The sequence below is a fragment of the Pelecanus crispus genome, chromosome 9, assembly GCF_030463565.1.
Source record: "Pelecanus crispus isolate bPelCri1 chromosome 9, bPelCri1.pri, whole genome shotgun sequence".
NCBI classification, from domain to species: Eukaryota; Metazoa; Chordata; class Aves; order Pelecaniformes; family Pelecanidae; genus Pelecanus; species Pelecanus crispus.
Window position 1 is genome coordinate 38841420 of NC_134651.1, and position 25680 is coordinate 38867099.

General features: G+C 44.7%; 2 protein-coding genes across 16 annotated transcripts in view; both read left to right on the top strand.

Moving 5' to 3' along the window:
- The window catches only part of PRRC2B (proline rich coiled-coil 2B), a 47876-nt gene extending 43788 nt beyond the window's left edge, over positions 1-4088 (top strand). For 6 of the 11 annotated variants that reach the window (XM_075717110.1, XM_075717111.1, XM_075717116.1 and 3 more), the window contains 4 exons: positions 1134-1310; positions 1990-2081; positions 2677-2797; positions 3251-4088. In XM_075717110.1, coding sequence (XP_075573225.1) covers positions 1134-1310; positions 1990-2081; positions 2677-2797; positions 3251-3391 — 531 coding nt within the window. In that variant the 3' untranslated portion in view covers positions 3392-4088. Of the gene's footprint in view, positions 1-543; positions 793-1133; positions 1311-1595; positions 1692-1989; positions 2082-2676; positions 2798-3250 lie in introns of those variants that run through there. The other 5 variants (XM_075717113.1, XM_075717114.1, XM_075717117.1 and 2 more) reach the window with 4 other exon arrangements.
- Positions 4089-9278: 5190 nt separating this feature from the next.
- Positions 9279-25643, top strand: POMT1 (protein O-mannosyltransferase 1). Of its 5 annotated transcripts, none has more exons than XM_075717031.1 (21): positions 9279-9288; positions 9999-10124; positions 10788-10931; positions 11227-11333; positions 11942-11992; positions 12341-12487; positions 13515-13626; positions 14368-14433; positions 15020-15113; positions 15577-15732; positions 16342-16472; positions 16726-16821; positions 18184-18276; positions 19296-19392; positions 19484-19576; positions 20110-20230; positions 20493-20590; positions 21102-21215; positions 21733-21859; positions 22571-22748; positions 22968-25643. In XM_075717031.1, the coding sequence occupies exons 3-21, from the start codon at positions 10810-10812 to the stop codon at positions 23140-23142; spliced, it is 2178 nt and encodes a 725-aa protein (XP_075573146.1). In that variant the 5' UTR covers positions 9279-9288; positions 9999-10124; positions 10788-10809; the 3' UTR covers positions 23143-25643. The 5 variants fall into 5 exon arrangements, 4 of the variants coding, with proteins under 4 accessions (XP_075573146.1, XP_075573145.1, XP_075573147.1 ...); XM_075717030.1 differs by having other exon boundaries at positions 9281-9327; XR_012831333.1 differs by lacking the exon at positions 22968-25643 and having other exon boundaries at positions 9281-9327; positions 21733-22223; positions 22571-22598.
- The last annotated feature ends 37 nt before the right edge of the window (positions 25644-25680 follow it).

Consider the following 25680-nt stretch of genomic DNA (forward strand, 5'->3'; position numbering starts at 1 on the left):
TAGTATTTGTGCTGAGTCATGTGTTTGTGTGAACTAAGCTCTTTGTAAAGAGGCAAAAGATTTCCCCGAGAGACTCTGTTCTATGAACCATTTTTTCAAACGTGCAATACCTTATTTAATGAGATTCTTGCTAATTACTTGTCTGTCCCTGCTGAGAATGTCATTTTGTAATTTGGAAGTCCTCGCCCTCAATACGGACGTTTCATGCAGATCAAACCTTGCCCTGGTGCAATAGTTATCCTAAAAGTACCTCTTCTGAGAGCCAAATCCCAATCGTCTCCAGATTTAAATCGACTTCCAGGGTAACTAGGACCTTTTATTAAAAGCTCGTCTATCTTCTCAATTAATTTGTGATCCAGGTCTTATTTAAATCTTCTGCTGACCTGTTTGGCAGCATCTTAACAAGAATTGCATTGTGTGAAAAATTTTTTGTAAAGCATGGTTCGGAGAAAGACATTGAATCCCACTGTGAGCATAGCTGTATTTGTGGACATGTGTTCTGATTCTCTGGAGAAGTTTGATACATTTATTTATTTATTACAGAGTGTTGTCATAGAACCTCCCAAATCCAGCAATTGTGAGAACTGCCAGAATCAGAGGGAACAGGAGGCTATTGAGTCCTGAGCTGCATTTTTTTAAATGACTCTTAATTATTACCATCATCAGTTTGAAGCTCACTGCAGAACACAGAGCTGAGGTCACCATCACTTTGTCCAGTCCCCAAAATGCTTTGCCATGAAAGTGTAGCAGACTTTCTGTTTTGGGCATCACAGCTGCAAACAAAACGTTTGACACTGAGCTGTCTGACATTAGCACGCTCACACAGTGACCGTGAGGAAGACTGAAGAACTGGATGAAGGTTCTAGGCAAGGAGGAAAGCCCTGTGTCTGAGTGCAGTTATGTTAAATCGATGCCATGTTAAAAGCCCAGCTGATAGGGTGTTGGCAACACTACCAGAACATGCATTTCAGTGTGTAAGTCCCTCTGTTCCATTGATTTGCATTTATTCTGTGCCAGACTGCACTGCTTGTGAGCTTCCTTTTAGCAATGCTGTGCTTTCAGGATATTAAAGGCAGTGTGTCAAACACAAGACAGTTGCCACCATTAAGTAACTACATGTCCTTATCACACAGCTAACAATGCCTGTGCCTGGCTCCCAGCTTCCTCTGCCCCGCTACGGCTCTGGCCAGCAGCCCCTGATTCTACCACAGTCCATCCAGCTCCCTCAGGGGCAAAACCTGCCTGTAGGAGCTCCCCGAAGAATCCTCCCTCCTGGATCCCAGCCTTCTGTTCTTGCTACCAGCAGGGAGGTAAGGATTAACTCCTGCATGCTCATCTTGGCATTCACTAACCCCTCCTGCGTTGAAATTTCGCTCCTTGATCTTGCTTGTTAAAGGGGAGACTGGCTTGTTTGGGATCCTTAAATACCAAAGCCAAGGATTGGTGTTAAATGGAAGGAACCCTTTTCCCCTCATCTCCAAAGCACAGGCCAGCAGTTTTTCAGGTTTTGCTGCTGGTCATCATTCTGTTTCCAGGGAGCCACATCCTGCCTTGATCCAGTTTGGAGTCTCCAGTTTTATTACATGTTTACACAGGTTTCCCCAGAGTGCTTGAGGGGTGGTGAGCTCCAGACACAGTTGGAATACTGCCCAGATATTTCACACTGTTGTGAAGCTTGTCCATTTGAGTAGGTATATTAATGTCATGTCTGGTTTGATGGATTCGTATCATAAGTTTGTCTATTATAGGGGAGAGAGAGCACAGCAGTTAACTTCCAGGTTCTGTGTTTGCTTGTGCTGCTGGCTTGTTGGTTTAATACAAGCAGATTATTTCACTTAGAAGCCTCGCTTTCTTCACCTGAAAAATGTTTCTTCTTTTAATGGGCACAATGGGTAGAAGGGCAAAGATTTGGCTTAAGTGTTTATACGAAGTAATGAGTTATTTGTGATTGCAAAGATGATACTTTCTCTCGCTCATTTTCCTCTGTAGTCCTCCCAAATGGAAATGAAAGGGTTTCATTTCTCCGATGGTAAACAGAATATGTCCTCCGGAGGGTCTGTACCATCACCACATACGTACAGGTAAAATGTTTACAGAACTTAGCCTCTGTAGTCGGAATTGGGAAGAAGTAGTATTCCCCATTTGCAGTGACACGCTGCATGCATCATCCCTGTACAAGACTCACTTGGGTTTTCACGTATAGAATGCACTTACTGTAGTCTAAATACTTGTATCAAAATCCATGACTGTGGTTTTCATTTTTGGGTGTGGGCCAGTCTATATCTGACTTGGCCCTTAAGTTATTTGTTTACTGAGTCTGAAAGAGAAATTGGAATTGGAGTGTGCTTTTATGTGGTCCTTGTTAAGGTGGAAAATTTGAGGATCATTGCATAAACGTTTTGGTTTCCAGCACTGTCCTCTCAAGATGAGAGGTGCTAATGTCTAGACATAGCAAGCCTTCAGGTCATTGAGCCTTTTGGGATATGCAGTTACTTTTTTTTTTTCTTTTTTTTTTTTTTCTTTTTTCCTTCCTCCTCCTAACCAATCCACATGTTGTCTTTTGGGCTGGGGAGCTCACTGATCTGCACAGCACAGACTTGTGCCTTGTCTACTGCTGCTTTCTGCTGCCTTTTTTTTTTTCTTTCACACATGAATAAGGTTCTTATTCCATTGTAGAATTTACTCCATGAATATTGTCGACTCTTCGATTTCCAGGCCTAGCTCTGCCAGCCCAAGTGGGAAGCCATCTGGACCAGCAGTTAGTATGGGCTCTGTGCAAGGACACTATGTCCAACAGGTAGTGTACATCAGTACTTTGTTTGACCCAACAATATCTGCTCTTCTATACTGCCATACTTGTGCCTTGGACTTCAAAGGCCTCTGTGTTGAAGCTGTCTGTATGTGGGAGCTGTTATTTTCCCTGCAGGGAGAGTGGGCGGGTGGGTGTTACTGAGTCCAAGAGTAATGCTGTGAGATTTGAAAGTCAGGAGAGATTAGAGGATTACCTGGTTTACAGTGTCCATGTTGTTTGTTGTTGAGTTTTTATGGGTTATTTGCAGTGCCAGATGTGTAAGACACTTTGAGATCCTTACATGTGAGGTAAGGACAGCAAAGTGTGACAGAATAGAAGAAATACCTGATTTTTGGATCAAATTTGATGTCTTGAATGCATGATGGCCACAGTTTGGTGTTTTTATATCTGCCTAGAGGTGTCTGTGCTAGCTAATGCTTTGGTTTTTTATGTCAAAAGGCAAAGCAGCGGGTAGATGAAAATAAAGCCAACCTGGGAGCAGTAAAGCTGCAAGAAACAGCCTCCACAAGCCAGATGAAGCCAGTGCGCACAGGAGCGATCAAACCTCAGGCAGTGAAAGTGGAGGAAAGCAAGGCCTAGGAGCACCTCTGATGCCCAGCTGGTCCTGCTGCCTGAGAGGCACTGCAGCTTAGACTGGACCCCCCTGGATCTCCTGAAAATCTCGCAAGATCTGCTCCCCGCCCCACATTGACTGACTACAGCGACATCATCCAAGCCCCTCTCCCAACAAAGCAGTTTGAAACAGCGGATATGACATTGACCTGCTTGCTTTAAAACAAACCAACCATGTGACTTTTAAGTGGCTCGAGCCATTTTCTTTTTTTTTTTTTTTTTTCCCCCATGCCCCATCCACAGGTAGCTGTGATCGCTCACGTGGCAAAGCCCATCCTTCGCCTTCCCTACTTCTGCCTCAGCAGAGTGGCAACTGGGGGAGAGGGGTTAGTTTGAGGTTTTTCATTTTGAAGGCAGCTGAGGTTTTTACAAAAAAGCTATATCTTTGTTTATAGCAGAACTTTTATATGTTCTCTCATTTCCCCTTCCCCTTCTTTCTGCTTTCCTCATTCCTTCCAGAAGAGAATTCCCTTCAGCTAAAATTATGTTCTGACAAAACTCTGCTTAGTTTTATATGCGGTTCTGTGCTATGTTGAGAATCATGACTCCTAAATTGAATTTGTTTGGGTATATTTTCCCCAGATGATTCAGCCTTTCAGATTATTTGATTAAAAAAACCAGGACAGTTACGGCATTCATTAATTTTTCAGTATTTTTATTTTAAGCTAGAAGCGGTGCTTGCGTTAGAAGTAAATGTATACTAAAGGTATATAGTAGATCAGTGCATTAATCTTGAAACTTGCACCACTTTAATTGTAGCTTTGGGGTGCCTTGTGCACAACAAAATGTGGCATTTTCGTTTTGAGGAAAAAAACCCACCAAACTTCTGTTGCAAGCTCATCTGGATCTAGGGGGTTTTTGTGGGTTTGGGATTTTTTTAGTGACTGCCAAACACACAACAAAATACAACTCAGATTTAAGAAATGTAAAATCTGTTAAGAAAAATCTCCTCACCACACATGGGTCAGAAGAGTTGGCTAGAGCCAACGGGTCTGTATGGACTACTTTTTGTAGTTGTGATGCTCTCTTATGCTCCCTACCTTGGCTGCTCTAATTCTTCGTCTCTTGAGACTTGTTCTGTATTGTGTTCATCCCTTGGGGCTGCTCTCCTAAGCTTTGCTCTTTTCCCTGGGTCTTGCTTTCTGTTCCTCTAACTCATGGCCTTTTGTAAAAATTGCATAGAAACGCATCAGTAAGGGAGCCCCCCTACAAGGCAGCCATTTTAGCACGCTTGGAACCTCCTTTTTTTGTGTTGAAGCATCTGGTTACAGAGGCAGTTTGGAATCACCCTTTACTCTCCTTCCCCAGATGAACAACACAGGTTTCTTTACTTTTGATGCAGCTGCATATAGTGTGTATACAGTGTCATCACCTTACACTTTCTTACTGGTATTTGGTGATCTATGAAAGGAAGGTCCCAGTGGGAGGGGGTTGGGTTTTTATTTCTTGGGTTGTTTGGGTTTGGTTTGTGTGTGTGTGTAGATTTTAGGATGGACTTACAAGTTCCTGAAAGTGCTTGGAGTCCTTCAGCTGACAGTAGTCTTTAAGTAAACTCAGCTACTTTCAGCTAACTTGGTTTGTGTTGTTTAGCTCTTTCAAAATGTAAAGTAGGCTGGTCACTCTGAAGTGAGGGAAAGAAAACTTCATTTTTGCAGGAGATGATAGCTTGCTAAGCTGTGCCGTCTGCCTCTGCTAGGTGGCAGCAAGTCATTTGTTGGTGGTTCCAAAGAAGATATTTTGAACAAAGAATGTATTTGGGAAGGGATCTGAAAGGTGTTCTTGTTTCTTTGTTTGCTCTTCCCCCCTCCCCCCCCTTTCTGGGAAAGATCATAACTTTCTAGGGATGCATTTGAAGTTTTAAGCTAGGTATAAATAAGAATTTTATACAGTAGCTTTAAAGAGCTTAGAAACCTAAACTAACTTAGGTGTAGTAATGTCCCCTCTCCACAGGTGTCCCCACTGACCATGGCAGAGAACCGGAAGGGAAAGGGATAGGATGGTACTTTAAGAAAAACAAAAGCTCTTCCCCCCCCGCCCCCCCATGTTTTATGGATTTTTAACTTTCAAGCAGAGTGTGCCAGCATCTCTCTAGCATCTTCCTTAAAGTACAGGGTTTGAGATTTAGCGACAGGTATTTTCCCAGCCTTCAGACATTTCCCAGACCTGCATCCTCATCTGCTAGTCCTGCTTCCCAACATTTTCCAAAGATTGCTCCACCAGTAAGTCATCCCACCCCCCTTTCTATTTTCTTCCTTGGAATATCATGAACAACAGAATTGTCTGGTTTTTTTCTTATTTCTTTTTTTTTCTTATCCTTCTGCCCAGCTGGCCCTAGCTGATATCAGCCCAGAATCTAACTGTTAATGGCTAAAGAGACTTATCCGAGCCCCGCTCTTCTCATCTCTTTCCTACCCTAGACACACTACTTAAGCTTTACAAAGACACTAACCTCTTTCCTCCCACCTATATGGCTTTAAAATGGTCAAATGTGTTGGAGAAACTGGGTTATTGCTAGATACAAGTTATTGCAGTCCCTCTGGTGTAAATGCCATCAGAACTACAATACTTCCTGTTGAAAAAGGTCGCCCTTCTTTCTCTTTTAACCCCTCCATTCCTTCCCCCAACAGAATAAAACACTAGAATTTATTTATACGTATTTGATGTTGTAGGTCTAGGTGAAAAAGTAATTGTTTCACTGCTCTATTTATATATTATGTCTGAATTATTCTGTGCAGGAAAGGCCAAGAAATGCATGTGAGCTTCATTCCATTCCTCACCTTTGCGTGACTGTCAGCTGCAGTTGGCAAGACTCTCTTTCACTTAATGGAGTTTTGTGTGACGGAAAGCAGTTTTAGAGCCCAGATTTCTAAGGTGCAATATCCTTCTTCTCTGGCGTATATTTTTGTTTGTTTGTTTAAAGCTAGTACAAGGTTAGTGCAGTTTGTGGTGCTCTTGGGTCAAAAGAAAAGTCTCTGATCCTCAAGGTGCAGAAATGCCAAGGGTGCTGGTACGCTGATACAAAGTCAGCTTGGGGAGGAGGAGAATGGAGATGTATAGAATGTGGGTATGGTTTATAGGGGGATAATTCCGCTTGCTGTCTCCACTGCTGAAGGGCCGGGCCCTAATGATTTATTCCTTTGCGAGTTGCTTTTGCTTTGACTGGAAATCGGCTACCAAATTGCAGGCTCCTTCTGCTAGGAAAGGTGCAGTGGGAGGGAGAGGTGGAATCCATATTTTCAGCAACAATGGGTGAAGCAGAAATATTCAGAGGCTGACTTTGCTGCTTTTTTTTCAGCTGGAGGTCTGAAGCATGTGTGTAACCAGTTCTTTGATATGCAGTGATTCATGGCCTAGCAGCTGCATTCAGTGCTGCTTTCCTCTCCAGTTCAGCCTGCTTTTAGCTCTTAATTTAAAAAAAAAAAACTTAACCAAAAAAAAAAAAGAGGTTAGGGAAGAAAAAAAGGAAGGGGGGAAAAAAAAAAAGCACTCCGGTATATTTTTAAATGACAAGTGGAAGCAGCACAGTCACCAGTGAAACAGGTATTCTTGTTGATCTTCCGTAATTCGCTCCTGGCTCTGCCCTGTGGCAGCTGTACAGTGGTCAGTAACTCTGAATGTATTTGCGGCCCATTGAACTTCATACGTGTTTGTGTTCATGCAGAGGCACTCCATTTAACAGTTTCCTTGCAAGAATGCTGCAAAGCTACAAGCTGCCCTGTGGTTCCTGTGTATTTATAGATATATATTAAAAAATGAGCCTAGCATTTTTGCTACGTCTCACCTTTTGGCAGGTTACTATATTCACTTTCAAGTGAGCACCACTGCATGCCAAGATCCTGTTCTGTTGCATTTTGTTAACCTTCTGTTTTGCTTCTGACTCGTTAAGCACAGGTTAATTCCTTGTAGCGCGGGTTATTTTTGATGTACAGCAGCCCAGTTTCCTTGAAAGAAAGATGCGTTTGTGAATAAGAATTAATTTACAACAGGCATCAGGGTACTTAGTTGTGGCCCATCGACAGAAAAGGTGCATTTTGCCGAAGCAGTGGAACTGGTGGCTGTGAAGAGACAGCAGCAGCCCAACTACTTTTCTTTGTTGTTTGTTTTAGTCCAAAGACCACCAGATTTTCCTAGTGGCCATAGACACCCCCTTGGGTTTAATGGCTCGTCCCGGCTCCTCAAGATGTCTGCAGCCACAACCTTGACCGTTCCCCTGGGAATCACAGCAGCAGTGGTGAGGCGCTCACCCTTTAGCATGTCTCGAGGCGTTGTCCTTAGCTGGAATCCTTCCTCTGGTTCTGTATAAATTGCATTTGTTGTTTCTCAAGGGGATACTGTACTCCGTAAAGCTTTTAACCTCATGACCTGTATAGTAAATTTTTTTTTGGCCTTTCCTCTCTTTGTCTTTTCATGTAGACCAGATATTTGAAAGGGCAGACGATGGATAATTGTGTAATGTGCAACCTGTTTATATTTTTTGGAAACTTTTACTTGGACCGGAACTCGAATCACGGAATCACCAGGCCAGTTGCGGCACACTCTTTATTGCCCTTTTTCCTTGTTTCAGTACCTATTGTTTCTCCTTTCAAATATGTGATTGTATTAGCTCTTTCCATATGAAAGAATTCTCCTTATTTAAATAAAAAAAATTAAAAAAAATAAAGCAGATTATGCTTTTCTCAAACTCCCAAGTCCCTTGTCTGGTTCTTTTAGTTGAAGACTTGCATATATGCGTATATGTATTATTTATTATAGAATCATAGAATCATTTAGGTTGGAAAAGACCTTTAAGATCATCCGGTCCAACCATTAACCTAACACTACCAAGTCCACCACTAAACCAATTATGGGTAGAGTAGCAATTTCATGTTTCTTGGCTTGGTGGCTGGATTATTTATAATTAAAGTAAAAACTAGGAATCATTAAGGTTGGAAAGGATCTCTAAGATCATCAGTCCAACCATCAACCCAACACCACCCTATCCACTAAACCATGTCCCAAAGTGCCATGTCTACCCATTTTTTGAACACTTCCAGGGCAGCCTGTTCCAATGCTTGACCACTCTTTCAGTAAAGAAATTTTTCCTAATATCCAATCTAGAACTCCCCTGAGGCCATTTCCTCTCGTCCTATCGCTAGTTACTTGGGAGAATAGACCAACACCCACCTCACTGCAACCTCCTTTCAGGCAGTTGTAGAGAGCGATAAGGTCTCCCCTCAGCCTCCTCTTCTCCAGGCTAAACATCCCCAGTTCCCTCAGCTGCTCCTCATCAGACTTGTTCTCCAGACCCTTCACCAGCTTCGTTGCCCTTCTCTGGACTCGCTGCAGCACCTCAATGTCCTTCTTGTAGTGAGGGGCCCAAAACTGGACACAGTGTGTGCCTGTATATATTCCGCCCCGCCCCCCCCAAATGGAGGTGGCCAAAGCCCTGGTGCGGGTGGCCATGCTATGGCAGGGACACAGGGGCCTGCACCCTTTTGGGGTGCTCCTGCGCCCTCGGCGGCGGCAGGCCGAGGGGCGCTGGGGTTACAGCCCGGAGCCGTGGGCTCCGGCGGTGGCGGGGCCCTCACGGCCTCCATGGCGGGGCTGGCCGGGGCCCGGCCGCCACAGGCGGGCGTTGCCGTAGCAACACGACGGCGCCTTTCCCTTTCCCCGCCCTTCCGGCGCTGCGTGCGTCTGACGCCACATCCGGCGCCGCGAGGCAGGGGGTGGAGCGCGGTGCTCAGGGTGGTCCCGCCCCCCCCCCCGCGCGGCGGGGTGAGCCGGGGGGGCCGAGGCCGCCATCTCCTCAGGGCCGGGGGGCCCGGGCCCGCTGCCTCCCCCGGGGCGCGGCGGGGCTGGCGGGGCTGCGCTCCCCCCTCACCTCCGTAAGGCTCAAGGCGGGTGGGGCGAGGCCTGATGGCGGGGTTAGTGGCGACGCTGCCCCTCCCCCCTCCCCTCCGGCTCATGGGGTGTGGGGTGTTACAGGGCCTGGCGGGGGGTGGCTGCTGGCCCCTGTGCTCCCATAAGCCTCGAGGGGAGGTGGGAGGCCTGGTGGCAGGTTAGATCTCCTATGCCACCCCAAAAAACGCTCAAGAGGGGGCACAGGGCTGGATACAGGGTGGCTGGTGGGTCCTGTTGACCCTGTAAGACTCAAGGGTGAGGCCTGGGTGTGGGTTCAGTGGTCCTGCTGCCCCCCATAGAGCTCAAAAGGGGGAACAAGTGTGGGGGGGTTAGTGGTCCTACTACCCCTGCATAAGGCTCATGGAAGAAGATGCAAAGCGTGGTAGAGGGCTTGATGGTTCCTTGAGGAGGCTTACAAGGTTGGAGGGGGCAGGTAGTGCTGCAGTCCTGCCCCAGCGTTCAAGGACTGCCTGTGCTGCAGGGAGAAGCAGGGTCCTCTCCATCAGGGTGTTCTTTGGGGTCCCAGGGCTTGCGAGGAGATGGCAGAGTGCGGGTGATGGCCTGCCCTTGTCCCGAGGCAGCTGGGGCAGTGGGGTACTGTCCTCAGTGCCAGTGGAGAGCACGGCTTTGCAAGGGGCTTCTTACAAATGTTTCACAGGGCGATGTGCAGCTGAACAGCGCTTGTGTTTTGTAGGTAGTGAGAAACCAGGAGACGGTGGCACCGCACTTGACGGTGGTGATGTGCTTGCATCTTGCTTTGTTCTCCCCTGATCAAAGCCATGCAGATGGATTTATGCTGGTAACTTTCAGTCATATTGAGGTGAGGAGATGTAACACTGATTCCCTACTATTTTCTGACCTAGCTTGTCGCAGTTCTGCCTAGAGGAGTAAAGAGTTCAGTTCAGCGCTCCCCCCTAGGCTGCGCTAGAGCCCTGCAGCACCTACACCTGCGTGCCAATGGCCAGCTTTTTAAGACAGAGGATGTTTGCGGGTTCTGCTCCCTGCCTCCCCCCTCAAGAAATAGGCTTAGTTTGCAAGGAAATAACTTTTTTTTTTTTTTTTAAAGCTACCTGAGCAGCCTGGTGCCTGAGCATGTGGTTTGCCTATCACTAGCATCAGAATTTGGGCTGGGAGGTTTGCTTAGCACAAAGCGGAATATAGGCTTGAATTAAGGTATTGTGTTTCTGCTGAACCAGTGTAAGAATAAGCAGTTTCTAGTTTACTGCTGACGGCAGAGAACCATATGCTTATAGAAGCAGGGCAGATGAAAAGTTAAGTGTGTTAGTTTAGTAACTTCATTTTTACAGTTACTCCTGTAGATACAGCAGAAAACACGTAAATGTGGAAAGCGAGAGAGCTATGGAAGTTCAGTTACCATGAGCTGACTGTAGCAGAAAGTAGTGGTGCGTGCTTTCTGACAAATGATCTTCAGCTAGCTTTGAGTAAAAGGGTGACTGCTGCTCTTCTCTGTTTGCTCTCGGAGGTTGGGACAGACCTTTGACAGGATGTTGGCATTTCTGAAGAACCCGGTTGTGGTTACTGCGGAGATAAATATGAGCCTTGTGGCATTGACTGCGATGGGATTAGTAAGCCGTCTTTGGGGGCTTTCCTATCCACGGGCTGTAGTGTGAGTAGAATAGTTTATTTCCTGCTTGAATGACACAGACTTTTGTTTTTTAAACATTTGTGAGCAAGAATGCAGGAGTGGAAGAGCAGAGCTTGCCTGATGTCAGCCTCTGTAAATACGGTGATAGTGTTTCTGTAATAGAAACTCCTGAGGGGAAGGTAAGGGGGCAAAGCCACCATGCTTCATTGTATTCTTAGCCTTTTGCCAACAAATCAGTGTTTCCATCCCTACTATCCCTGTAGCCTGCAGGATACTTCCAGTTAGACTTGACATGTTTCTGCCTCTTATGTTTCAGTTTTGATGAAGTTTATTATGGCCAATTCGTTTCCCTCTACATGAAGAGAATCTTCTTTGTGGATGACAGCGGCCCACCTTTTGGCCATATGCTGCTAGCTTTGGGAGGTAAGGTGTCTGCTGAAATTGAGAAGTGTCTGTTGCCTCTTGCTGTGGAAGAGAGAAGTGCTGGTTAGAAATGAGTTGTCAGATCCTGTTACTGCAGCAAAGCAGAAGGCAGCTGAGAGATTCTGATGCAGAGAGAATTAGGATTTCCCTTATGTAGTATTGTTAGGGGGCTATTGCATAAGTACTGGGGAAGTGATGGAGCCATGTATCCATTACCTCATTGTTATCCAATCCTTTGGATAAAGGGAAAGGTAAGATGAGAACTGCTAGTGACTAGAAATAGTAGGCAAGAAGCAGACTTTCAGGCCTCAGTTCCTTTCTGTAGCTGAGATATGCACAACATAAAAGTTTCTGTATGGGAAGGAGAAATTAAATATACATGTAACTTTGTCACTGAGAGTCTGTTGTTCCCAATTCATATTCTTTGTGCCTCTGCACATTATCAAGGACTGCTGCAGGCAAAACAGTACGAAAGAGGGCCCTTTGGGAAAGAGGGCTTTCATGCGTGGAGAAGCTATGTGTTTGGGAAATGGTTCCAGGACCAATTTAGCACCAGCTTTTATACTTGTTTTGAGACTGGAAATTCTGAATTGTTGCTTATGTTATAGGTTACTTAGGAGGATTTGATGGAAACTTCTTGTGGAACAGGATTGGAGCTGGTAAGAGATGATTTTAACTGTTTCATTCTTCTGAGAAAATAAGCAGTATTTCAGCGTCTGACAGATTGCTTTTGCCTGACTAGTGGAAATAATGCTTTATCTGAAACATTCTCCTTTTAAATAAGTCTTCTGCAGGTCTGTAACAGAAGTTTAAGGCATTATGATTCCATAGCACAGATTTTTTAAATCAGTTAAAACAGTTTAAGGAGTACAAGACAAACAATAAATTACTAAGAGTAGGAGTTAGATTCAGCAACTTGCTGTAGTCATAAGGAGTTCTGTATTGATCTGTCTTCTCTGCAATTAATAGTTGTCAAATTTGTGTATCACCGTTGCCTCCTATTTCAGAATATAGCATGAACGTTCCTGTTTGGTCCTTGCGACTCCTGCCAGCGCTGGCTGGTGCTCTCTGTGTTCCTTTAGCGTACCAGATTTTGGTAGAACTGCGGTTTTCCCACTGTGCTGCACTTGGAGCTGCTCTTCTGATTCTCTTAGGTAAGATTATTCCCCTGGGCCCCATTCTTCATGCAGGGGGAAAAGGGTCCCTTTTCGCCTTGCGAAGTTTTAGGGCGCATAAAAGGCTGGAGTAACATCTCCCCACAGAATGCTAACAACACATTGGAGCCCGCTTTCAGCCCTGGCCTGTATCAGTCTCTGCTGTGCCTCTCTGGTCCCCTCTATCCTTACAGCTCTGCAGCAGGCTGCCATTCTAGGCTGAGGCTTTATACAAGTTATTATTATTAAGCAAAGCGGGCAGCCTTAACAGCCTCACAGAAAACCACGTTTCTTATATCCAAGGAGGCCTGTACTCTCTTCCTCAGAGGTTTACAGGATGAATTACAACATACTGTTTTTTAACAGCAGGACAATGCTACTTACAGTCAGAGCTCATCATGTTTCTTCATCTCCAAACTGCAGCAAACCAGTGTGTGTCCGTAGCACTATGTTTTGACACTGTTCTGGTGTGTCAAACTCATTTTTTTTTTCTCTGAGGGTCTGCTGGCAGCTGCCTGAAAGGGAAAGAGCCTCTCAGCAGCCCTTTAGCAGTCTGATAAGAGAAGCCTTTCCTAGCTACCGGCTGCTCTGATTCAGGCTCAGGGAATCCTGCACAAAGCAGCTCATTGCAGCTCCCTTTCTTGAAGATTTGTCATCATGCTTCTTGCCTGCTGGGGTCACTGCCTTGACTCTCTTTGCCTTGAGAAGCACTTCTCTGGATTTCCTAGCATTGATTTGCTTTGCCTTTGTAGGCAAGCACAGCACCTTTATCTGCCTCCTGCCAGACTTTACTACTTGCCCACCTCTTTGTCCTTGGAGACAGTTATGGCCATGTACTTTGCTCCTGCTGGAAGGTTTTTGTCCCTTTAAACCCAACACCTCCCTATTACAGCCAGTAAGATTGCAGATGAATTGGCTGTCCTTAAAGGGGCAGGTCCTTCTGTTGGGTAATGATGTGATTGTCTGAGGTAGCACTTGCCTATAGATAAGTTTCTCTAATTTTGTGTCTGTCTCTCTTTTCCAACAGAGAACTCTTTGATCACTCAGTCAAGGTTCATGCTTCTGGAATCAATATTGATTTTTTTTATCCTACTTGCAGTTTTGTCCTACCTGAAGTTCTACAATTTGCAAAAGCACAGGTAAAGCTGTATTGTCTCCCATCCTTTTGGATATTCTTGTGGTGACTCTTTTTTTGTCACAGACTGTGTGGATTTTTCTGTAAGTCATTCACTGTTCTGCAACTCGCTTCATCTGTCTGTAAAATCCAATGCTTTGACCTGTCATATGGCTGCCCCAGAATTTTTCTCTTCTGAGCAGTGTTAAAGGCTGCTTTAACTGCTGGTAAGGGTCTTTTTTTTATTTTACAATAAAAATAAAATCCCTTGGGAGCACTCCTTTGCCCACCCAGATTTTTTATTGGAAGGTTTCCTTCTGTGGAGAGAACCGCTGATGATAACAGGTCACTTAGCGCTCATTTGTTACTGTTTACAGGCGCTGAATTTAGAGATCTCTGTCTCTTTTCTTGTGACTTCACATGTTCTCTGATCCTTGCCAGAGGATAAAGTAATCTTTAGTAAAGTAAAATTATCTTTAAACTGAGCCCAGCAAATGATTGAATGCATTTCTTTTATCTGTAGTATCAGAAGGCAGGTAGCGTTCAGGTTTGCTTTTCAGGATACAGAGAAGTACATTTAACAACACCCTGTAGGTCAGGGCTGAGAATTGGTGGCATGGGAGGTTCAGAATGAGATACCTCTGAGTAGAATAAGGAATAGTGGAGTCCTGCAAGGTTTTTTTCAAGTTAAATTACCTGAATTCAGGATCCTAAGAAGGTGCCCAGATTTCACCATAACATCCTTTCCTTTATCCTTTTATTTCAGTTCCTTCTCTGGAAGCTGGTGGTTTTGGCTTCTGTTGACTGGAGTAGCTTGTTCTTGTGCAGTTGGGTAAGTGATAACGTCTTACTTTGGTTTAGAAAGCTGACTTTCCTGCCTGCTATCTGAGGTATCAGTGGGGCTTTGGATTTTGAAGACTGATTCTTGGTGCTGTTCTGAGCAGACGTCTCCATGACTTTATAGCGAGTTAGATCGCTTTATAGAGACGATGTCAATTCACAGTGGGCAATATCAGGTATTAGGGGGTACTGTCCAGGGAAGAAGGAAATTAATTTCTCAGAGATGGCTTTATGTTAATAAATTAGGATCAGCATTTCACCCCTCCCTCCTAGTTGCCTCAAGCTTCAGTAAGTCTGAATTTAGGGAGTCTGTGCTTTGTGATCTGCCACTTTGTTACCAAGAAGGTTCTCTGTCACTGCAGTTATTTAATGTACTTGGCAAACAAATGATATCTTCTGGTGTCAAAGCCTTGAGGCTTATTTATGCTGTTGTACCAAACTTATCTTGGATCTAAGCCCTCGGACTTTAATGTATCCTGTTCAAGAGAAAGCTTGGAGAACATTTGAATGTTTATGTCTTGTATTAGGTAATTGTGTAGTTTTTAACCGTGTTCATTTTTTATGCACTTTCTTCTCAGAGTGAAATATATGGGCCTGTTTACCTATATGCTGCTCTTGGCCATCGCAGGACTCCACTTCTGGCACATGATAGGAGACCAGAACTTGTCAAATGTAGGTAGCACAACAAGCAAAATATATTTTGTGTAACTTTGCAGTACAGGAGCCAGCTAGGAGCCTTGCAAGCCCACAGATAACAATGCTGTCTGTAGCTGATTTTTGTACTAAAATTCCTTGTCATAGTCTGCAAACCCTTGTGTCATAGAACAGTTTCCCAGCTCAGTTGCTGGAGAAGATGGAGTTAAATTTAAGATAAGCATGTGAGCGCAGCTGGCTTTTCTGCTGTTATCCATGTCGTGGTGATTTGTGGCTCAAAACCTATACTGTTTCACATACTTCCTGCTGGCTCCACTTCAGATCCTCGGAGGAAGTTATCCAGCTGTCCACAAAGTTATAGCTGAATGAGGGTGGTTGGGGAAACTTGAAAAAGACAAACAAAACAAGCCAAGCGCACTGGTATTTTTAATATTTTTAATATCTGGAGCATGAAACCAGTGAGTTCTCTGTGTTCTTCTAGGTTTCCTTGGTGTGCCATTTTCTAGCTAGGGGACTGGCCCTCATCATCATCCCTGTGGCAATGTACCTGTCCTTCTTCTATGTTCACTTGACTTTGCTGTATCGCTCTGGGCCTCATGACCAGATTATGACAAGTGCTTTCCAAGCCAGCTTAGAGGTAAAGGAATTGTGGTCATGAAACTGATTTATTAGGGGAGAAGAGGAGGAAATCTGTCTTGTGGTCACTATTAGACAAAAGGTGTGCAATCTTGTTCCTTTGATCCTGCATATTTGTTCCTTTTATGTCATTTAACTACTTTGCTGCTGTAGTACTGCTTTAAGTGAAGCAATAATGACCGAAATCCTAATAACGGATGAAAACCTTTTCCCAGTGAACCAAGAACAGTATGTTCACTCCTGTGGTGAAGATTTGTCCCTTCCTACAGGAAACGCTACAGAAGTAGATACAGTACCGCACTCTGAAGTGATGATGTTGTATACTACAGGATGATAGTATGATTTTCTGGAGAAGAGTGCTTAGTCTGTCTTTTAGAACAGCATGGCTTTAGGGATATTCTCTAAGACCCTGTCATCTTTCAGGCGTTGGTGTATTTACTGTGTGCTGAGTATGGTGCTGCAAGACGTGATTTTTGTAGATACAACCAAATGAGAAGGGATTGTGCTAAGATACTGCTATGTTAAAATGACTAGGGACTCTTAATAGAATTTACACAGCCTCTGGGTTGTTTCTTCTTCTTTCCACTTATCCTATCATTATGCTTCTCAGGGTGGGCTGGCTCGTATCACTCAGGGTCAGCCCTTAGAGGTGGCCTACGGCTCTCAGATTACTCTGCGGAACGTGTTGGGCAAGCCTGTGCAGTGTTGGCTCCATTCTCATACGAATACTTATCCCATCAGGTGAGGAATCTGGCTGGGTCTGTATTGTTAGGGTGAAAGTATGCTCTGGTTCTTCACCTGCCAGTCCAAGTATCTCAGTTTGGGTCCTGGCAATCTCTTCATTAATCCTCCAGAGCATGCTGCAGATGCACAGATTCTCTGCGCTCTGTAGGAATGGAGCCAGTGATCTGGTGCTGGTTTGTATTGCTGTGACTCTGTTGAGCGCAGAAATGCACTGTTAACACCTGTGGGTGTGTTTTAACCTCCTGTACAGGTATGAGAATGGCCGAGGTAGTTCCCATCAACAGCAGGTGACCTGCTATCCCTTCAAGGATGTGAACAACTGGTGGATTGTCAAAGATCCTGGAATGTGAGTATGCAAGAGATTTAAATGCCAAGCTGCTGTAAGCATAGCTTCTCTATGCTTCCAAAACCTAACCAGGGCATAGCTTGGATTGGACATAACTGTTCTCTGCTTATGGGCGTAGAGGCCATGTGTGATCCTGAGCAAGTGATTTTAGCTGCAGAGTTGGTAAGGGCGGCTGTTTGCACAATCCTCCTCAATATGGTAAAAGCATTATTGAGGACTCTGAAATTCTGTCTGCACTGCTCCTGCCAGAATGCGGGCTGTGCTGTGCACAAGGGGAACTTTAAAGACTCATGAAACCGGTGGGAACTCTTCAGGTGCTTTACATGAAAGGGAAGTTCTGCTTTTTGAAGTGTGTGAGCCATGGTATTAGAGTGCCTTGATGAGTTTTATCAAACTTGAATGGGTCTCAGAGTAGAAATCGCTTTTGCAGAATGAGTATTTCTTTGTATTTAAAGGGTGGGATGAGCTGTAGAACCTGCCATATGGGGAGGGATTCCAACTGGGTGCCTGTGCCTGAGAGACCTGGTTCGTGCTGAAGCGTTTTGCCATTGTAACTGTCAGAGAGGAGCAGGACTCTTTGTTCTTGTAGTTTTGCCAGTAAAAGCCCTTGTGCGATATCATTTCCTACTGATCAAGAAGTTGCTTTTGTAGGTTTCTTATGTTGCTCTGGAAACTGTATAAACAGTCCTACCAGAAGGACTGTGTGCCATTATAAATGATACCCACATTGGGAAGGTTAGCCCATAGTGCAAACCTTTCAAGCAGGGACTCTACCAGAACCACAGAAAACCAGTATCTTCTCCAAATTCTTCAAACTCAGGACTTCTACAAGCCCTGGAGGAGATGCAGTCCTTCTATAGAACAGTAAAGTACAGGCAGCAGTTAGGTGAACTACAGTGTTCCCCCTTGCCAAAGCATGCCTTGTCCCTGTCCAGAAACAAGATGAGAGTTTGGTCTTCATGGTGGAGATAGCCATTGATCTCTCTTACAATTCTGCCAAAAGTGACATCAGTTGTACTAAGAACACCTGTCAGACCTCACTGAAGCGCTTACTCATTTCACAGAAGCCACCAGACAGCTGTGTGGTGGGAATAATCTGAACTGACCTGGTTTCAGATCACTGACCTGGGGTGTGGGTATCCCATTACCGATCCTCTGAGTCATTCTGCCCTTAACTCACCTTTGCCTTGATGAGCTTTGTTTCCATTCTGGTACGATCTATAGATTGCTGGAATTTCTCATCTTCCTGCCCGAATGCCTGTCCCTGCCTGCAGCTTCTTTACCTAATGCTTTAGTTGTGACAAGGTTGCGTTATGTAGAAAGCAGAATGTAACCACTTTCTCTTGGGTGTCACTCCACCAGGCAGCAGCTGGTGGTGAGTAACCCACCCCGTCCTGTCAGGCACGGACACATCGTGCAGCTGGTCCATGGCATCACGACTCGGTACCTCAACACGTAAGTCCTTTCCTCACCCTCTGCTCTGCCGAGCCTGCTGGCTCATTCTGCTTTGTTGTCTCAGAATAATTGTTGAGGGGTTGAAGCACAGTGACCCCTGCATTCAGATGTGCTATAAACTGCCTGTTTTTCATGGATTCTTAAAACAGTGGGGCTAGGAAGGACCTCATAAGCCATCCCTGTGGGCCAGAGAAAGGACGCTGTATGCATATTTATTTGTTGTAGCTGACTGGCAGTGGGATTTGATACCAATTACAAACTGTTCAGTGGCTGCTAGCTGTTTCTGGTCTTCTCTACTAGTGGCCTTTAGAGGGGCTAGTGGTGGTTTCACCCATGTTCACAATTCATGATAGTTCTGCAGGTTCCTAAATACACAGTCCCCTAGTCCCCTTGGTGAGTCTTCATCCTTGCCCCTTCCCTGTCTCTGCTCCAGGCAGGTGCAGATATTTAGTATTTTGTGTGACTGTTAACCCAAAGTCATCTACCAGCTCCACTGCTTTTGATGGCGTACTCCTGCGTAAAGGTTGTGCTCTCAAAGTTAGGAAGATGTGTTGGAGCATCCAGCAGGCTGTGGCTGATTGCCACGGATTCGTGCCTGTTTTGCAAAGCCTGCAGTATGAAATTGCCTCCTGACTGCTTCCCAAAGGGCATCTGCATGTACTTGAATATCACTCAGATTAGGAAGGGGGTTGTTCTGAGCTTGGGTTTTTACTATGTCCCTTCCAAACCTAATTTGTTCATTATTGGAAACCGCAGTGAACAACGTCTGTGTTTGTCACAATCAGTGCTTGTTCTTCAGCCTGGCATAGCACACATCTGTATTGGCTTCCTCTGAGCCTGTTCCTGGCAGCTCTTGGTAGCGGGGAGTGTTCTCTTTCAGAGTAAACAGTGCAATCTGTATAAATGAGTGAGTTGGTTTTGCTTTATTACTGAATCTGTCTACTCAACACCTTTATGGGTTTACTTTTTATATGAATTTAGGAAAGGTGTTGGAGGATCTTACTTTACTTGTCTTCTAGGCACGATGTTGCTGCCCCTCTTAGCCCTCACTCCCAAGAAGTTTCCTGCTATATTGATTATAACATCTCCATGCCAGCACAGAACCTCTGGAGAGTGGTGAGTGGTCCAAAGGAAGGGAGGAGCTCGTCATGTTCCAGCAGAAACAGCTGAGACAACATGACGATCAAAAGACATCTTTCTGTTGCAGGAAATTGTAAATCGGGAGTCTGACACAGATGTGTGGAAGACAATTCTGTCAGAAGTGAGGTTTGTTCATGTGAACACCTCTGCAGTGCTAAAGGCAAGTGGATTTATGTTTATTTGCCTATAGCTGTTCCTCCATGCAGCTCTCGTAATCTCATAAACTACTAATCTCTCTGCTTCAAAATGTCTAAAACACTAAAACAAATAACCAAATAAGTAAATAAAAGCAAACGATAAAGTTGCTCCATGTGATAAAAGGGCATCCTGTGGTTCAAGTAGTCGTGCTCAAACTTCATTCGTTTTCAGCGTGCAGAGCTGTCCTGCTTCTCAGGAGGTCGTGGCCACTGTTCACAACTGGGCCTTAGATACGGCCTCAGAAATTCATGCTGAGTCCGTGTGTAGTGCGTGACAGCGGCTGGAATAGTTAAGGATCTGGATCTCTTCACAGAGTTTGCCAGAGTCACTGACTTTATGGCTGTAGTATTTGTTGAGGCAGTATTGCATGGTGACGCTTTGCATACTTCCTAGCAGTCCCTTGCTGTGATCCACTGCTCAGGCAGGGCCTAGGCACTTTCATCCTGAAGTTCAAATTGGCAGGACTGTAAGTTTACAGTCATCTTTCACTTTCAGCTCAGTGGAGCATCTTTACCCGAGTGGGGATACCGGCAGCTGGAGGTGGTTGGAGAGAAGCTGTCCAAAGGCTACCACCAGAGCATGGTGTGGAATGTGGAAGAGCACAGATACGGGAAAAGTACGTCTCAGCCATGTTCTTGAAGCAGATTTCTGTGACTGGGGGAGGCTTGATGTTGATGGGAAGGTGGTATCGTGTGTGTGTGTGTGTGTGTGTTCAGCGGGCTCTAGCTCTACCATGATGTCAGAATCCTTACAAAACCCCTTAGAGCACTCTCAGAGTTGAAGTCTGAGGAGCCAGGAGTACATCATATGTGCTCTCTCCCCTTTCTAGCTTTCTGCCTATTATGTGGTTATTTCTGAGCTATGTTCTTTTCTTCCAGGCCAAGAGCAAAAAGAGAGGGAAGTGGAACTCCACTCTCCCACGCAGATGGACATAAGTAAAAACCTCAGCTTCATGGCAAAGTTCACGGAATTGCAGGTGGGCGTCTTCTTACTCCCTTCATCTTTCCTTCTCCTGCAGAGCAGGAACCTGAGCATTTCTGCAAACTCTGAGCCTGAGGACTCATTGTTTGTTCCTTGCCGATAGAGTAGTTTGGCTTCCTCACTGGAAAAAAAAATATTTCTTAATGCACTTAGAAGGGCATTAGAGAACTGCGTAACTATGCTATTCGGTAACGAATACCCAAGTGATTGTGTAAAAAAAGAAAGGGGAGGAAGTTGGGCACCCAGGAGCTGTCTGAAATTGAACTGTAACGTGTTGTATATGCAATCAGTAGTGTTGAGGCCCCTTACTAATATGGCAGAAAATCACTTATGAAAGTGCATTATATAACAAAATAAAACCATTATATTGATCAGTATCCAGTATAAGATAAGCAAAAATTTTTCTCCACTCCCAGGTTAAGAACTTACCATCTTATGCCTGGATCTGCCTGCTATCCCACTCATTGTTCCAATTCTGATAGCCTTCCGTTTACTTTTTTTCATAGTGGAAAATACTCACGTTAAAAAACGAAGACACAGAACATAAGTACAGCTCCTCTGCACTTGACTGGATCACAATGGACACAAATATTGCCTACTGGCTCCACCCGACCTCTGGGGTAAGTACGAGAGGCGGAAGTAAACGTGAACGTGGTGAAGAAGGCAGACTTCGGTTCAGCCGTGAGCTCCATGAGCGTGAGTGAGAGCAGGGCTGCAGTTTCAGCCAAGGAGCTGCGCCAGGACGGACTCTTCCTGTATTAAGAATATATTTTTCCCTGAGGGTTGGGGTTTTTTTTTTGGCATGTGATACAGCTTTGACAGTAGTGGCTTTTAATTAAATCGTGTCGTCTTGCACTTTTTTTTTTAAAAGGAAAAACTGCAGTTTAATAGTTTCCATTATTGATTCCATTTAGAAGATGAGTTCATCTCCAATAGCATCTTTTAAATGCCTTACATTACAAAAGAGTCTTAAATCAGCGAAGTTTATTAACTAGCTTTGTTCCAGGAAAGATCAGGTTACTAGCCAGGCACATTCTGACATTTAATTTAGCAAGTATGTGTTGGTAATATTTAAAATTACCTAAAAGAACTGCAGCATGTTCCTGCTTCTGGCTTAGACCATCTTCTGTCCTTCAGGCCCAGATCCACCTCCTTGGGAATGTTGTCACCTGGGCTTCAGCTAACATTGCTGCTCTGGTCTACACGTGTCTGTCCCTGTGGTACTTGATCCGACGAAGGAGAAAGATTTACGACATTCCTGAAGGTCTGATTCCATTTTTCTGTGTGTGTGTGTGCACATGCACACATCTGTCTGTCTGTCTTGAGGTGGGGGGGTTGTCTCTTGTGCTGCCTCACTTTAACGGATCCAAAGCCACGGGGTTTTTTGTAGCTATGTGCTTGGCTATGCTAGCACTTTTTCCTGCCCCATAACCCTGCAATTTTCATTTGGGACACACAAACATCGAGAGTAACCCACGAAGAGACTGACTATGGTCATCACAGTGTGACCATCACCTCATGAGAAAATATAGTGGCCAGCATAATATTTGAGTCATTCCCTGGATGTAAGAAATGTCCAGCCATTAGATTTGGATTCTACTGAGCCCTTTTATGATGATTTTAAAGAGGTAGGTACTGGCTGTGTGGGGAGGGCTTTATTTTAGACGTGTTCGTTCCACAGAGGTACCATCTCCTCTGTGTGGTTGGGCAGTTTTACGCTGACCTTCCTGGCAGTACGTTTTTGTTGTCATGCTGCAAAGCTGCTTCATGTTGGCTGTAATCTGTCTGGATGGGTACTTCATAAAAGTGTGACAAAATTTAACCATTTCCCTCAGTTGAGTGTGGTCAAGGTAAAGGTCACGTTAGCACAAACTGTACCAAGTGGGGAAAAAACCCAAAGCATGCAAGTAGGCAACCTCTTAGAGACTTTAGGTTTCCAGGGACCATGCTTTGAGATATCTCCTGTCTCCTGCAGATGCGTGGCAGCTGTGGGTATCGGCCGGGGGGATCTGTGTTGGAGGCTGGGCTGTGAATTACCTGCCCTTCTTCCTGATGGAGAAAACACTTTTCCTGTACCACTACCTGCCTGCCCTCACATTCCAGATTCTCCTGATTCCCATCGTATTACAGCATCTCAGCAATCACCTCTGCAGGTATTTGGTTTTAATAGATAGATGAGAAGTGATGCAGTTCTTTTCTCCAAGGTTGTCACCTTGGCAAGCTGCTGCAGGGGAAGCAGTGGTTTTTCCAGCAGTGGCCATACTTTGGCATTTGCCTTTAGAGAAGACAGGCCAGATGTAGCTCTTCCTTTTGGATGAAGCGTTTGGCCAGCCTTGATGTAACTTGACTGCTCTTTCCCTCTCTCATCCCAGATCTCTGCTTCTCAAGAGCATGTTCAGTGCATTGATCGTAGCCTGGTTCTCTTCGGTTTACCTTGTCTACTGCACGTTCAGCCCCGTGACCTATGGGGAGCCCTCGCTCTCTGTTACTGAACTCAAGGACTTGCGCTGGAAGGACAGCTGGAACATCCTTATCCGAAAACAGTAACAATTACAGTCTTGTTACAGGCAAAAGGAAACGCCTTTTATGCAAAGCCAAGAATTTATTGTTAGTGTAAGTGAAATCTTAACAGTCTGATCAAATAACTGGTAGTAGTCCCGATCTAATTCTAACAGAAAAGGAAAATAAAAGAATACTGTTACAAAAAAAGGTCTCAACAGTTATCTGTTATGAGCACAATTCCCAATCTCTACCCCTGTTACATTCACCTTTCTACTGCCCCTCAGGGTCTGAAGGTTGCTGACTTCAGTCAACAGCATCCCAGGTCCTTTGCTGGGAAGAGCGTGCTGCAAGGCTTTCTTCCTTCTCTTTCCTGGGAGTATGATAGTGGTGGGTTCTTCCTTCTTGCACTACCTTGCACTTAAGGCTCTTTTGTATGTTCCCTAGCAGCTTGGTCTGCAATTCCATGTTACAACAAGTTACTATAAAGGGATACTCTCCAACATACCAGATACTTTTCTCTGTTTTCTTTGTTACTCCTAAAAGCTGGGTTTTCCCAGCTCCAAAGTTTACACATCTTTAACTATCAGTACTTGGCCCTGCAGTCTTCAGCATCAGCCCATGACTATATTCCTCAACAATGCATTATTTGCCCTCAACTTTCAATGCCCTGCTATCAATCATCCCTATTTCATTACATTACAGCATTAAGCAAAAATCTATGAATAGTTCCTTCTGCATAGAATAGTGACTTATCTATCTACAGTCATTTGGCATAACCATCATTTTTATGAAGCTAAGCAAAAATAAAACAAATGGGACATTAAAAAAATTGCTGTTACAGCTAAACAAGCTAAAAGAAAGCTTCGGGCAGGCCAAGAAGTCAGCCAAAGCCGGCAGAATCCTTTGGCCTGCTACTAGCAATGGCAGTATTTTATTTACTGGGCTGCAGGGTTACACCTCAAATCTCATAGGAAGAGGAACTCTGAGCCAGATAGAACTGACTGTGCTGACAAAGAAACCTGCTCTAACTTGTACACATGGGTTCAGGGTAAAAACCCTGCAGGTAACCCAGCCCGTGCCCTGGCTTGCGTCAGCAGAGGAATTCACAGAGCAGGAGAAGCTGCACGTGAAGGACTGGGATCGCTCAGTGGGGAATTTGTAATATAACAAGGGTTATAGTACCTACGCTACAGTTGATTTTTGGTTTTTTTTTTTTCTCTTCACGTGGCTGCAGCAGCAGGATCTTGCAATACCGCTCAAAGCTGACTAAGAACAGCAGTCCTAGACAGACCAGCGTGGTTTTCACTTCTCTAACAAATACTATTTGAGGCTGCTTTTAGCTCACTGCCTCCCCCCCACCAGGGGAAGGGATGATCAAACAAACACCACAGTCATTCAAAGTAGGTTTTAGTGACTATTTTTGCTCCTACTTAAATCAGCCCCAATAGCTAATGCTTCAGTGCAGTCGCTCATACTCTTTAAGTCTGTCACCCTGAGCTAACCAGCACCCAGCAGCAGTTAGGAAATGAACTACTTTCTCCTTGGTGTTACTGAGATGAACCACTGAACTGTGGTGATCACTGACAGGTAACAAACCTTTACCCATTTCCAGCATTGAAAAGACTATAGGGATGACAGTGCAGACTGCTTTTTTGTTTTTTAAGGGTGTGGGTTTTTTTTTTATTCCTCTAAAACTTCAGCCATTACAGAACTAAAGCTAACAGTTCTGAGTTAAGTAAGTGGAGGAAGAACTGTTGAGTACAAGAGCATCTCCAGAAGCGTTTCTGTACCTTTGTGCTGGTATAGTGCAAGTAGCACAAATACCTTTTATATAAAATGGTCATTTCTGCTCACTGTTTGTTCATTTGTTTATTAGCGAAAGAAAGACACCCACAACCAACACAGCCTGACCCTGGTTTTTAGAAAACTAGCAAATATGAAAAAGTTCCTCTTAATTATTTCCCCCAACCCCCATTCTTAAAATGACACTGTAAGTCCAGATTCAAGAAGGAGACCACAAGGACATTTTCAAAGGTCCAACCGGCACTTCATTTCAGAATTTTTTTTTTTTTTTTTTTTCCCCCAAAAACTTCATGTTGCTGCAGTATCACTTATCTGGGGTAAGCTACAGAAACTGTGATCTCACTGGTTATACTTCCAGCCTCTTGTCTGCTCTTTTTAGAAAACCATTCTCGAGTTTAAACCGCCTAAGCGCTTTGACCCCGTTTGAGGGTAGAAGCATTCCCAGAGAGCCTTCTGTGCCCTCAGAAGGAGGGTCTTGCACTTCACAGCTTTCCCTCTTGCTGATCTTACCACCCAGCTCTGGAAGTGGATGGATTCCACCCAGCAGAATCTCCAACCATATAGAAATACCCTAAAAGACACTAATACTGATAGGGTCAGGTTTCCGTTTCCACAAGCAACCCAATCCAGCTGGAGCTCATACATTCAGTAACTGCAGTAAAGGAGCCTTATCTGGGTACAAAAAAAAAACCATACAGTGTAGCAAGCTTCAGGAGCTTAGACAGGAATAAATTAGGAACCAGAATCACCAACCTCTTGGGCCTGTTCCCCTGATGAACT

Bases quoted from the DNA above. Each gene is read 5' to 3' on its own strand.
- POMT1 (XM_075717031.1), top strand. From the start codon at position 10,810: ATGTTGGCATTTCTGAAGAACCCGGTTGTGGTTACTGCGGAGATAAAT. The intron at 13,627-14,367 runs GTAAAGCTGTAT...CTTTTATTTCAG, and splicing joins TACAATTTGCAAAAGCACAG to TTCCTTCTCTGGAAGCTGGT. The intron at 18,277-19,295 runs GTAAGTCCTTTC...CTTGTCTTCTAG, and splicing joins ACGACTCGGTACCTCAACAC to GCACGATGTTGCTGCCCCTC.